Genomic DNA, 14330 nt, shown 5'->3' on the forward strand with positions numbered 1-14330 from the left:
ATGAGGTGCCAGGTGAAAGCGTCACCTGTTCATCCCCCAAGAATGACTGTGTTTACAGACCACAAGGAAATAGCAGGTCTCTTTTATCCATTTGGAAACATCCTCTCAAGGCATTATTCTTCCTTTTGACCATGTCCTTGTTTTATGAGAAAACTAGTCATACCACAAGAAGAGCACTTCTCCTACATTTATGAAGATCACATTTTGCTTAGTGATATTCTGTCACTATGTGGCAGGTTCATTAGTTGTGGCGCCATTATGTCAAATAAAATTACAAGGAAACGTGAAACTCACACAGACGACACGCTACATTTCCTGAGAATAACAAACTTGTGAAAGGAATACAGCATACACCGATGCCATTGCTACACCTCCGTTGTCTTTAATCCTTCTTCTTTGATAGGCACAGCCATTACGCTTATAGACATAAAAGAGTTCCTTTCAGAAGCTTCTGCAAAATATGGGAATCCCATAGAGACATGACATATATACATTTACCTAAATCCATTTAAGCTTCTATAATCCTTTGCTGAAAACAGACTTGCCAGATAGATCAAAAGCTGTTTGCCCCTCATTTCATTTGAGTTCAACACACACGTTTTGAGATGGTCCCCATGCCCACCCCTGGGCTGACCACTCAGTGTATAAAAGGAAGGATATAGTCTCAGCACTGGCAAGGCATTCTCTGTGCTTAAGGCACTAAAGGTGATTGCATCGGGGCAGTAGGGGAAAATGCACAAGGCACTCAGAGGGCGCCCAGCAGGGTCCAAGCCAAAACCAAGGCCGGTGGGGGGTGGTCAGAAAGTCAGGGAAGACTTTCTGGAAGAGATGACAGCTAAGCAGAGTCTTGAAGGGTAAGCTAACAGCAGGAGTGAGAAAGTACATTCCGAGCAGAGAGAAGAGGCTCAGAGAGGCTCAGAGATGGGAAACGAACTGAGGGTACTCCAAGACAATAAAGTCAGAGGTACCCAGTGGCCAAAGGCAGGCCTCAAGGTGTGAACATCAGGACGGATGGCAGCTCACGTGGAGGGGCTGGAGTTTATCGTGGAAGGAATCATCGTTAGCTTTTAAGCAGGAGGCTAATATTTTTGCATTTTAAAATATTACTCCCAGGTCCCAGGTCTGGGACTTCCCTGGCGGTCCAGTGGTTAAGACTCCACACTTCCACTGCAGGGGGCATGGGTTCGATCCCTGGTTGGGGAACTAAGATCCTGCACGCTGCGTGGCATGGCCAAAAAAAAAAGGATTAAAATATTACTCCCAAGGGGACTGCTCTGGTGGCGCTATCAGATTGCTATCATCTGTACCAATTTGAGGAACCTGGGATTAGAAGAATTCTACAGGTTTCCTTCCAATCATGTCCCTCTCTCAATCCAGGAATGCTGTGTTTCGCCACTATTTATTTTCAGAATGTGAAGCTTTTTACTCTTGAGTTAGTTTCTCCCACACAGTTGTAAGGCTAAGCCTGTAGATGCTATTACCTAAGATTCTGTAACTTGTTGAAACCAGTATCATCTGTAGAGCCTCCAAGTTTCCAGAATTTGGAGTTCTCTGGCCTTCAGAGCTACTTGTTCATATGTGTATAGCTATGTATAAAAGCTTCATTTTAAACTAGAAAAAAAAGAATCCGCATGCCCATGCAGGGGACACGGGTTCGAGCCCTGGTCCGGGAAGATCTCACATGCCGCGTAGCAACTAAGCCTGTGAGCCACAACTACTGAGCCCGCGTGCCACAACTACTGACCCTGCACTCTAGAGCCCGTGCTCCGCAACAAGAGAAGCCACTGCAGTGAGAAGCCCGCGCACCGCAACGAAGACCCATTGCAGCCATAAATAAATAAATAAATTTATTTAAAAAAAAATATATATATATATATATTACTCCCAGGTCTGCATGGACAGTGTACCAGCCAAGAGCAAGCGCAGCTGTTGAAAAGGCTGCTGTCACAGCCGGCCAAAGACGGTGAGGCCAGGAGACAGAGGCTGCTGAAGCCACGACTCCAACGTGCAGGGACACCAACGCCAATGGTCCCTGATGTGTCCCCTAAAGGATCAGAGGCCCCCAAAGTTCATTCTCAACAGGTTTAAAGATTTTATAGCCTCAGTTTAACTTTTAAGGAATCCCAAATGTATTCAGAAAGCATTCCAAAAATAGTATTAATTAGTTTTTTTAACATTTGAAGTCTTAATCAATATTTTTTAAACAGTCCTTAGCTTTTAACCTACAGCTTTATTTCATATTAAAGAATAAATATCATCAGCTAATAAGTGTAGCACTAACATAACAGTAGGGAGAGGAGACCAGTTAAGCTGGGTTGTATAAGCAAAGGGAAGGGGGTGAAGGCAACTGTCCAGGTAATTCAAGTCCCCCAAAGTCAGCTAATAACACACATAATCATAAGTGAATTCAAGTTTTGCTCTCCTGGTTGCCCTCATTTATAGGAACTTCTCTGAGAAGAGACAAGTGAATCTCTAATTCTGGTAGTAAGTGATCAATAAGTATATGTATTAATGAATGGAGGGCTATCATATGAGGACCAGTGGAAGGAACTAATTATGTCCGGAAGGAAAAATGGCAACTCCACGGTATGATGATGGCAGTCAATCTTTTACAGAATGTCATGTGGAAGTACAATTTTATGTGTTCCATGTCAGTCCAGCATCCCAAAATAGAAACAAGGAGGGCAATCCCAGAAACTTTTCGATCTGGGGAATTACTCAAAAGCAAAATGGATCTCCTCAGTGAGGAATGATGAAGCCACCCAGCCACTCGCCAGAAGGTCTGAGATATGGGGGCTGGATTGGGGGCCTCCAGGGGCCCATCCCACTCATTGAATATAATTCAGCCCCTTTCCTAAACTCATGGGCTGCCTTAGTGGAAATCAGAACACTGAAGAAAGTAGCATACAGTCTGTGTGAGTGAGCTGCTGAAAGGTGATTGTATCACAAGAGAAAAGGGTGGAGAAAGAAACTTTGAGAAATCCTATCATTTAAGGTTAATGGGGCATGAAGAACTGGCAAAGGAAAGGCAGTCAAAATTAAGAAGAAACATCTATGACGTCATAGAGACCAACAGGAGAAAGAGTTTCCAAAAATTCCATTGCAAATGCAGCAGAATTAAAGTATTTTGAGAATTTTAAAGTGGCCACTCGAGGGCTTCCCTGGTGGCGCAGTGGTTGACAGTCCGCCTGCCGATGCAGGGGACACAGGTTCGTGCCCCGATCCGGGAAGATCCCATATGCCGTGGAGCGGCTAGGCCCATGAGCCATGGCCGCTGAGCCTGCGCGTCCGGAGCCTGCGCTCCGCAACGGGAGAGGCCCCAACAGTGAGAGGCCCGCGTACCGCAAAAAAATAATAATAATAAAAATAAAGTGGCCATTCGATCGTAGAATGAGATTATCAGTGACGTTCGTTTGGGAACTTTCAGCAGGGGATTGGGGCTGAAAGGCTCCTGTTCATGACATGCCTCAAATTTAAAACCCCAGGTAGGGTTACTATATATGGGAACTATACCATTAGGATTATTTTAAAAGCTTTAATTTAGTAAATGGAAGCATTTAAATTATGCTACAATTGTTGTAATTCTTTTTGGTAATTCTTTATCCTTTTTTAATATAAACAAAGCAGAACAATTTTTTTAATTGTGCTTATTCTACAGATATTTTTATTTAAAAAAAAGCAGCATCCAAGGAAACTTCAATGCATTATTACCAAGTGAAAGAAGCCAAGCGGAAGGCTATAAAACGTATGATTCCAACTATATGACACTGTGAAAAATGCAAAGCTATGGAGACAGTATAAAGATTAGTGATCGCCAAGGGCTGGGGAGAGGAAAGGAAGAACAGAAGCGCAGAGGATTTTTAGGGCACTGAAACCATTCTATACGATGCTACAATGGTGGATACGTGTCATGAAACATTTGTTCAAGCTCATGGAATGTAAAACACCAAGAGCGAACCCTAGTGTAAACTATGGACTTGGGCGCTGAGGGTTCAGCTGTCAATGCAGGTTCACTAACTGTAACAGATGTACCCTCTGATTACACTGTTTTGCCTGCGGTCAACAACCAGATGCTGCCAGCCAGGTGTGAGCCATCACACCCCTCCCCTCAGAGAAATCCATAAACCTACGAAGGCTGCTCCAACAACACAGCCTGGTCCTATGTAATCGTGTTACTGTGACATCCACCAGACCTCAATCCCTGCCCATGTGCAGAGCCTCTGATTCAGTTTTTAGACCCATTCCTAAATATGAACAGAGAGCCAAAGATCGCTGGACATCTGAGGAGAATCTCCAACATAGAACAGAGACACCAAAACAAACAGAAGAAGGATCCCAGAATAAAACAGAGACATATGGGAAACAGAAAAGAAAGGAATACAGAAGAGAATGAAGAAAGATCCTATAATCATGAAATAAATACTGGCAGCCATATTTTCTTTAATTCATAGAACACAATTTTTTAGAAATTAAAAATATAAGAGCAGAGATTAGAAGTTTAATAGAAAGATAGAAGTTGAGGAAATCTACCAGAAAGTAGAAGAAAAAGACTTAAAAAAAAACAAACTTATCAATGAAATAATATAGGAAAATTTCTAAGAAATAAAAGACAATTATCCTGACTGAAAGGGCCCACCAAGGGCCCAGCAGAGAGACACACAAGGTATGCAAACAATTACTCTCACAAGCCCTTCTTCTCAGCAAGTTATTGGGAGATGAACTGTAGGAGGGAGTAAACCAACAAATCCCTGAAATGAGGGAACAACCTCAAAAAGAGGATGTCTTATCATCCAGGAAACATGGAATTGGACACAGAGACAAGCCAAGGGACTTACTAGGCCTGAGGTCCAGGGAGCTGTGGGCGATGGCAGTCCAGATGGGCTGAAGAGGGGAAGGATGGATGAGAGGACTGGAAGGACTTTTTGAATGTCCTGGGAGAAGATGTGCCTGCTAGACATCAGAGAGTTTGGAAATGAAATCATGACGGATAAACAAAAAACCAAAGAAACAAAAATATACCAACTCTGGGCAGGGGCAGGGGGGAACCCCACATTATTCAATAAAGGAAACAGAATATAGTCTCAGCTGGAAATGACAGTTACACAGTCATAATAATAAAAACACTGAGCTAATTTAAATAACAACTGTAATTTAAGTACACAGGGACGATGGGGGGGGGGCAAACCCATGATGGGGGAGGGTAATAAGAGAGCTAGACTCGTCGTCCATCATAGGGAGTTCACAGATATCTTAAATATCAAAGCACAACAGTATAAATATGCTATTAAGAAATGTGGAAGTGGGGCTTCCCTGGTGGCCCAGTGGTTGAGAGTCCGCCTGCCGATGCAGGGGACACGGGTTCGTGCCCCGGTCCAGGAGGATCCCACATGCCGCGGAGCAGCTGGGCCCGTGAGCCGTGGCCTCTGAGCCTGCGCGTCCGGAGCCTGTGCTCCGCAACGGGAGAGGCCACAACAGTGAGAGGCCCGCATACCGCAAAAAAAAAAAAAAGAAAAGAAAAGAAATGTGGAAGTGACAGCAGGAAAAACAGCTAAGAGATGAAAGTGGTCGTAATCAAGGCAAACAATTTTAAGTGGGGAGGGGTGGGTTATAACCAGAAGCAGAGACAAATATAGTACTAGCCAACTATTTAAATTATGTTTACATTCTATCTTGATAAAGATAAAGCTTGAACTAAATAAATGAAATACAGGGTGTTCAGGGCTTGCAGACCATTCCTTTGAAAAACTTATATATGCTAGGAAGCAAATAAATAAGCTGGTCCAGACATGGGATTGTTTTGGTTACGTTTTTTTAAAGCTTGGAGAAACACTGAAAGGGAAGAAACAATGAAGAAGTGATTATACTGGCAGAAAGGAGACAGGCATCCGAAGGAGCAAGGTCTCCAAGGAGTCAGAAGTAAGGGGTCTGGAGTGTGCACGTCAAATCAGACCCAGACAAAAATACAGACAGCTCTTCCTCGGCGGTCAGGGTGGACCCAGTGGGCCGAGAGTCGAAACACTGCTTGATCGGCTCTGTTCTGGGAGGCGATAGGGGGCCAAGGAAAAGGTTGAGAAGGCTTGAGAAGTTACCAGAAGAAAATGGTCAACTCAGTGTGATGGAGTAAATTTGATCTTCGAGCAGGAATGGACACAGAGTCTTAACTGCCAGCGTTTGGACTCAGTCATTCCTCTACGCTCCCATGATACTTTATAACACCATGTCGTATTTACACTGAGGCTCTAAACGACTGTGTTTTCATCAATATGAATCCTCAAGAACCTTCTTATCCATTTGTATACAAACCAACATTCAATCACCATGATGCTTGATGTGAAATGCAAGTTAGTTGTATAGATATATAAACGTTTATTTCCAGAAGTGAAAAAGCACGTCAACATACCAATAAACCTTAAAACGTAATACCAACATTACCTTAAAATGTTTTTTATGTCAGGACAGTCAGCATACAATAATTTTACTATATATTTTATAAATAATACATAACGTCCCATCATAGATAACCCCCCCCAAAAAATCTGATTTAAGTTCAAATTTACATCTGAAGCTGTCTTCTTTGACTACATCCACACAACACCTAGATTCTGTTTTGGGTGACGCCCATACCTTGACTAGACTCAGAGCAGCTGGGAAGACTCTAAGTTAAAGCTCAGGAACATTCACAATGAATAAAATATCCATAGTTGGTAATCAATACCTGCCCTGCCTCATAATAAACCCAAAGATTTTATGGCTTGAAATATCAAATTTATCGATTCAGAATTAATTTGAGTACAGTTGATCTCTGTTTATCAAATGCTTCCTAGTATTTCAACGTACTCCTTATTTTACGTTCTTTCCAAGAGGGAAACAGAGTTATTACTCACTATGAAAAGCAAGATATTAATGCTAATTTTAAAATATTCCACTCTCCTCTCTCCTACATTTGAGCCAAAAGCCAATTTCCTTGGTAATTACCCAACAGCTTTTCTAAAAAACATTTCAGATCCATCTCAAATAGGTTCAGAGGGGAAGAAGAGAGTTAAAAAATAAATGAGTAAAAGAGCTTTGTTTGCCATTTAAATCTTTTGCTGAGTTTACAGGCTGTTTTTGATTGCTATTAATTAAAATTCTTCTTGTCATATTAATTTAGCAGAGAAAATTAATTTGGAAAGTCTATCTTGAATGTCAGATTATGTCAATAAATCCTAATCTTTAGTTTTACAAGTTAGTAAAACAGAGAATTATAATTATCTACATGATTTATTTTTTTGTTTCTTTAAAATGGAAAGTTTATTTGCTCAGTACACCAAATAGACTGCAAGCACTGTCATGACAAATATACAGAAATATGCAGATCAACATAAAATAGTAATTTCGTTTAAATGAAGGGAACTCTCTTTAAATGTTATGACAACGTACTCCCAAGAATCTTTTTTTCAGTTAATTATACATTTCAATAAAACAAACGGTAATGAATTAAGTGGGAGTTAGCTTGTGAATTTTTCTTAAAAATAAAAATCTAACCCTATTAATTCATACCAGTTAAACACTCTAACTAAAATCTCCAAGTAAGTGTAAAAGGAGATGAAGTTAGTTACCTTTTTTGCTTGAACAGCCCCAAGGAAAATGGTTACTACAAATATAGCAGGCAAACTGTTAAGACCGACCGATCTAGAACATACTGTTACGCTAATCAACACTTTAGGACAAAATGCAGATTGGTACACTTGTGTACCACAGGGCTGGAATTTGACCAACTAAGGCTGTTCCAGTAACATCACACAACATGGAACAACCAACTGACACCTTCATAATTTCATCCTTTCATCCTTCCAAAAATGTTTCAGAAAATTATTCCCCTAAAAAATGCATTTTATAGTCTATAAAGGTATCCTGACAACAGAGCTAGGTTAGGTCTACCTTTAAGGTTACACAAGCTCTATAAACTTCTAGTTGAAGAAGCACGCAGAAACATCTAAAATACCTGATTTTGACTTCAGGATAACCTGAATGGCGTGCCCATCGTTGGCGACCTCACAGTCCCGGCAGACCACGTAATTCGGGGAGAGGCGGACATCCAGCAGTGAGGGGTCATATCGAGCTTCTCTTGAGTTCAAGTTAATGGGAGACTGGTACTCCCCATTAGCATCTGGAAACACCAAGCCCCACTCAACACCTGAGGACAAAAGGAAGCAAACTTAGAACAGACTGAAAAAATAAGTTACAGCAAAATGTAACATGGGGAAAACTAGTTTAAACACTGCTTATGATCCTTGCCATTATTAAGAAGGTTATGACTACTGTCCCTTTACAGATAAAATATGGTAATAATAATGTGTGTGAATTCTTGCATTCATATTTTGAATGATCTAATGTTATCAAACAACACATTCAAAGTCCTAGACTAATAAGATATTCTATTTGCCTACACAGAGGTACTAATTTATGGCTCTAGAAAATTTAGATCATCTTTAAGTGATTAGAAAAAAAATGACACCACAAAAATTTCCTCTGTTCATTAGTTTAATTATGTGCAGTACTTGGGAAATTCCTGTAACACTCAGCATTCTTGGCGAGAGCCAAAAACCATAAATCTGTTGCTAGTGAATAAACACTCCTTACCAGAAATGCGAACACAGTATTCTGAAGTGCGCATATGCGTATATACGCAGACCTGTATATACGTAATATATACATAATACTCTTTTCGTATTTTTATAATTCAAGTTGTAAACTCTCCGTTTGTTTCAATATATGTAGCCAACATCAGCACCAGTAGTCAGCTCTGTTAGGAGTCCTACATCTTCAGGGATACATTTAGGAAACTAAACGTTTTATTATAAGGGCAGCCCCCGTCTTGCCAGGTCCACTGATTCAGCTCAAAACTTAGGAAGACTTGAGCGGTGTCAGCATCCTCAGAGAAAAGATCAGTGGCTCAAATACTTTCTCCCCGCAGGCAAGCAAGAAACTAATAGTTTCACTAACGCTATATGAGAAAAGAATCTGAAAAAGAATGACTATATGTAGATGCATAACTGAATCACCTGGCTGTACATCTGAAACTAACACAACGCTCTAAATCAGCTATACGCCAATAAAACATTTTTTAAAAGAAACTATTAGTTTCACTAACGGTGTATTCTCAAGGTATTGAGTACAGCACAGCGCGGCTCTTCTCGCTACTCGCAAGACGGAAATGTCACCGCCGCAGCCTTCAGGCTCGCCCTCCGGACCGCGGCAGATGCCAACCGCTGCCCGGCACCAAGGCCGGGCTCCCCGACGCGAACGCCGGCGGCTGGCACCCCCGCTCTCCCCGGAGCGCCTGGTGCCCCGAAACGGGCCGGGGGCGTGCGAAAGTGTCGGGGACGCACGTGGGAAAGAGCGGACGCGGGGCGCGGCGAGCGCGCCAGAGCAGCGGGACACCAGCGGCGCCAGCCTCCCGACGCGCGGCCGGTTACCTTCCTCGTAGCCCCACTCCACACCCTCCTCCTCTTCCTCCTCATCCTCCTCCTTCTCCGGGAAGGCCACGGTATCTTCGATGAAGCTCAGGTCAGCCATGGGGAGGCCGTGGGTCCCCTCGGCGCTCTCGCCTGCGGTACCTGCGCCTCTGCGAGGCTAGCGCTCCGGAGCGCGAGGCGCCGCACGGGGCGGTGGGAGCGCGCGTGCAAGTGGGAGCGCTCCCGCGAGTGGGAGCGCGCCTGTGTGCGTGAGGCAAGCGCGCGAGAAGGAGTGTGAGCGCGTGCGGTGAAGGGCAACGTGGGTGTGAGCGCGCGAGCGAGCGCGAGCGGCGCGAGGCGGGAGTCGTGGGGCGGTCAGCCCTGGGGGCGTGCCCGAGTCCGGCCGGAGCGGGAGCGAAGCCGCGGCTCCGGGAGCGCGATCAGGCGAGTTATAAACCCGGCCGGGGCGTGGCTGGCACGGGAGGGACCGCCCCCTGCGCTCAGGCGGGGGCCCGGGATGGACCGCACGAAGAGGCCCCGGGGCTACGGGCCGAACGCACCGAAGCAGGAGAACCCACCCCTAGACACACACACGCACGCACGCACGCACGCTCGGCCTCCCGCGCCCAACCCCGGTGCGCAGGGGCTAGGCCAGGGTCTTCCTACCCTAATTTACAGTCATCTTATTCCAGGAAATACCACAAAGAAAGAAAGGGGTCGGGGAGAAGAGACACGAATTGCCCCGGATAAGAGTAAAGAGAGGGCTGGAGAACCCTGTACCAAAACAAAAAAAAGTTTCCCGCTCCGAATCTTAGTGGTTGAATATTTACTTTTTAATTCATCCTTAGAGACCAGCGGAAACGATTATGGAAAATTTTCCAGGAAACGTATAGTTCCTAAAAACACTCAAGGGAAAAAAAAATTATTTTAATCTAGAGAGGAAATTTTAGGGAAATTTTTCCATTAAAAAAAAAAAGGCAAGAGGAGTGAAAGACAGTAACGGAAGGCTGTTTAGTTTTAGTTTTAAGCCTGGCTTAAAACTTCGGGCGCAGCTGACTGTGTACACAGCTCCCAATCACCTGGTGAAATCGTGTAAATAATGAAATGCACACATAACATAACAAACAGGAACTTTGCTGATCCAAAGAGTCACCTCTTGAATATGCTTCTCAATCCAGGGTGAATGACTTCAACCCCCTGTTCCAAGAGCTTTTAACTCAGAGCAGGTTAACCCCGCATTTTTAGAAGGTCTGTGTGCATAGTAAGCTCAGATTTGGACCTTAGGTAAGATTTTTATTAATGTGCACCAAAATGTAAGCAGGTTGAATAGCGGGTTTCTAAATGATACCATCCTTATGAATGCTTAACTCCTCGTGTAAGGATGGAGATGCTCACTTTGGAGATGTTTAGTTTCTGTGTTCCCAGCCCTCACTGCCTACTAAGCCCTCTACTTTTGTAAAAAGCGACTTTATAGGCTATTAGAAATTTCTCCGGAAAATGGATTGGGACTAAAGGGGGTGGGGGGGGGAGGGGCGGACTCAACCAATTCTGCCACTTTCTGGAATGTTTAGCAAAATAGATAAAAGCTATTGGTCAACTTTAGCTTTGAGGATTTCAAGCATTCTTGTAATTTCTCTTTTCCCTTAACACAGAGACCAGAAAGTCCACCATTCAGAGGACTGATACACAGTTTGAGAGAGACTAAACTCATTCTTCGCTCACTGTCTTTTGGTGTTCTTTAGTGGAGACCCTCCCTCCTCTGCACCCCAGTAAGCCTGGGATTGACAGAAGCAGAGGTCTACCCTAAAGATATAGCCTTTAAAAATGATAAGCACTAAAATAATAATAATAAGCACTGCCGAAAATATTAACCACTTTCCACTGAAGTTCTTCTAAAAGGAACATTTTATTTCTTTTTCCATTTTTGAAAACTTTTTCACAGTCTTGAAAATTTCAATCGACTTTCTTTTTAGAAGTAGGTTCACACGTTCATCAAATGCTGCAACTCATGGAACCCAGGCAGGATCGTGAGAACAAGATAGATCACTTTGTGACCTTGAGCTCGTCAGCAGTGTCCATTCCCCTTTGCCCCCAAACCTGCATGGATGCTAGATTGCAACCACTGTGTGACCACCAATTTCATTTAAAGGATCACATGAATTATAGAGATGTTTACCAAACCAGAGGACAGCAAAATCTTGTGGGAAAAGCTCAGTTTTCCATGAGTAGATGGTGCGCCGTATCTACAACAGATAGGCTGAGAGATTGAATTGTTAATGCTGAATTTTGCAACTCATAGACAATTCTGCATATAGCCCACGATGTATTCATAAATACAGTTAGCTACTAGACAAACGTATGTTTACACATATTTGTTCTTTGTGAATTTTTCAACATCATGTGTGTAATGTAACTCCTCTCTGCAAGCCTAGGATACCTGCCCAGCAAGCAACATATGAGCTATTCCACCATGCGTCCAGATATTCAATTAACAGGCTTAATTGCTTTGAGACTGTGTGCTTCAGAATTCTGCTAATTAACAGCACCTTAAGACCTTCTCTTCTCAGATCGCTGTACTATATTATCACTAAAGGTGGAGTTTCTATTTCTAGTTATTATAAGATATCTGTTGCCATAAAACCTGAACACACAGATCAAAGATATAGGCCATTACTTTGATTTACAAGATAGAACAAGCACACCTAAATCCAATATCAGAGAGTCTAAAAATATTCATGCTCTATATTATGAATATTAGTACTACACATATCCCTCTGTATAATTTTAATGCATTTCAACCTAGTATCATTTTGATTGATAATTCCTTAAATTAACTGTATATTGCTCACTTTTAGTGTTTGCATAACTGAGGTCCAACCACATCCTAAAACAATTTATTAAAACTAAGATATATGTAACTAATTACTATCCGATACTAAGAAAAGAGAACTAGAAATACCTAAAAGGAGCAAACTAATCTAGATATCACAGCACCGCACACCTACACAGCCCTCTGCTCCCAATCTTTTCTCACCCTTTATCTACCTTCCCAAGGCTTTCTTACTGTACGGATGAGTTTGGGCCCTAGAGTTGTCATAAATGATCATTACCTTCTTGTGCGCACCTTGTGCTCTAGGAACACCTCAAGGATGGAGCTAATATTTGCATGTCAAGTAGCTTTGAACCAGATCAATTTCTGAACTTCACCAACAATGAATTGTGTTCCTTTGTGTGCACCGCTCTGTTGTGGGAGACCCCAGAATGAATAAAATCCTGTTTGTGCCCTTAAAGAATTTACAGTTGTCTTGGGAGTGAGGAGGTGAGAAGAGGTAATTAAGTGTAATAAAGGCAGTATGTTAAATAGAGAGGCAAGTACCATCACCATCTAAGGAAGACGCGATTCACACACAAGGGAATGATCCAGGAAGGTTTCTGGGAAAAGATAGCATTTTAGGCCCACCATAAAAGATGAGTAGGAGTTTTTGGTGGGCAGTGAGGGAGGGAGTACGATTACTGGCATGACCAATGATGCTGAATCATGAAAGTGCTTGTCATCGATCCATTTTCTTCTCTGAAGGCCTTCTATGACCTGCCAAAACCCATCCGCGATACTCAAAACATGTGTGCTTCAGTGGGCTCACGTCTGAAGTAAGACGCTTCTCTGGTTGTTACGTTCGCTAATCTGATTTTTGTTTTGTCAGTATAGATGTCAAAACTTTCCTCACTACATACATTTTGATTTCTGAAGGTTTCAAGCTTTGTTTAGTAGGCAAGTTCTGATTCTTTCATATTTCTTTCTGCAACAGATTAATCTCGTATTTTGCCTGCTTCGAGTAGCATTTATCAACCTAATTTGTTTGACCTCTTCTTGGTCTCTTGTCTTCAGAATCATCAACTTTTAGTCTTTGGGTTCAGTGTAGCTGTGGAAGATTGTATAGTAAGTCCCCTACATATGAATGAGTTCCGTTCTGAGAGTGCGTTCCTAAGTCCAGTTTGTTCCTAAGTCCAACAAAGTTAGCCTAGGTAGCCAACTAACACAATCGGCTATATAGTACTGTACTGTAATAGGTTTATAATACTTTTCACATAAATAATACATAAAAAAACAAACACAAAAAATAAAGAAAACATTTTTAATCTTACAGTACAGTACCTTGGAAAGTACAGTAGGACAGTACAACGGCTGGCATCCAGGGGCTGGCATCGAGTTAACAGGCAGGAAGAGTTATGGGCTGGAGGAGGGAGAGGAGGTGGGAGATGGTAGAGCTGAAGGATCGTCAGCGATAGGAGACAGTGGGCAAGCTGCAATTTCACTCACGCCTGATATTGATGGAACGTATATTTGCATCTTTGAAAGTTCACAACTTGAAGGTTCGTATGTATCTTTTCTGTCATTCTCTGGCCCTTTCTGTGAGATTGTACCTCACAGCTTTGACCAAGTAAATATCAGTAGAAGTGCATGTACCACTTCCCAGTAGAAGCTTTAGGAATTATTATGTGGTTCCACCACCATATTTGTCTCTCTGCCCCAAAATGACCCAGTCCAAGAAAGGCACTACTCCTTCAGTCAGTCTGGATCCTGGAGTAAAAAAACATGCAGAGAGCAGAACCACAGACACCCCAAAGTCAACCTATTACGTCAGTGAGAAATAAACCTTTGATAAGGCACTGAGATTTCAGGGCTGTTTGTTACAGCAGCATAACCTAGCAAAAGCTGATTGTTACAGTAGCCATTCAGGTAAAGATGAGTTCAAGGGGAATCTTCATTGGCTCAAATGCTTTTTGGCACCTGTCTTTTTTTCAAAGTAAAAGTACCTCTCTGACCTGTAAGGAAACTAAACAGCCTAAAGCAGTGCACTTATCTCTGCCTTGCAAACTTCTTAGAAGCCCTGG

General features: G+C 42.7%; 1 protein-coding gene across 4 annotated transcripts in view; it reads right to left on the reverse strand.

Annotated features, from left to right (window-relative positions):
• The window catches only part of CA8 (carbonic anhydrase 8), a 213792-nt gene that overhangs the window by 79927 nt on the left and 119535 nt on the right, over positions 1-14330 (reverse strand). Inside the window, exons 1-2 of one of the 4 annotated variants that reach the window (XM_059994684.1) lie at positions 9459-9724; positions 7985-8176 (exon numbers count right to left, since the gene is read on the reverse strand). In XM_059994684.1, the coding sequence (XP_059850667.1) occupies positions 7985-8176; positions 9459-9558 (292 nt within the window). In that variant the 5' untranslated portion in view covers positions 9559-9724. Of the gene's footprint in view, positions 1-7984; positions 8177-9458; positions 9725-14330 lie in introns of those variants that run through there. The other 3 variants (XM_059994683.1, XM_059994686.1, XR_011246774.1) reach the window with 3 other exon arrangements.

Source organism: Delphinus delphis, chromosome 17 (genome assembly GCF_949987515.2).
Source record: "Delphinus delphis chromosome 17, mDelDel1.2, whole genome shotgun sequence".
Taxonomy (NCBI): Eukaryota; Metazoa; Chordata; class Mammalia; order Artiodactyla; family Delphinidae; genus Delphinus; species Delphinus delphis.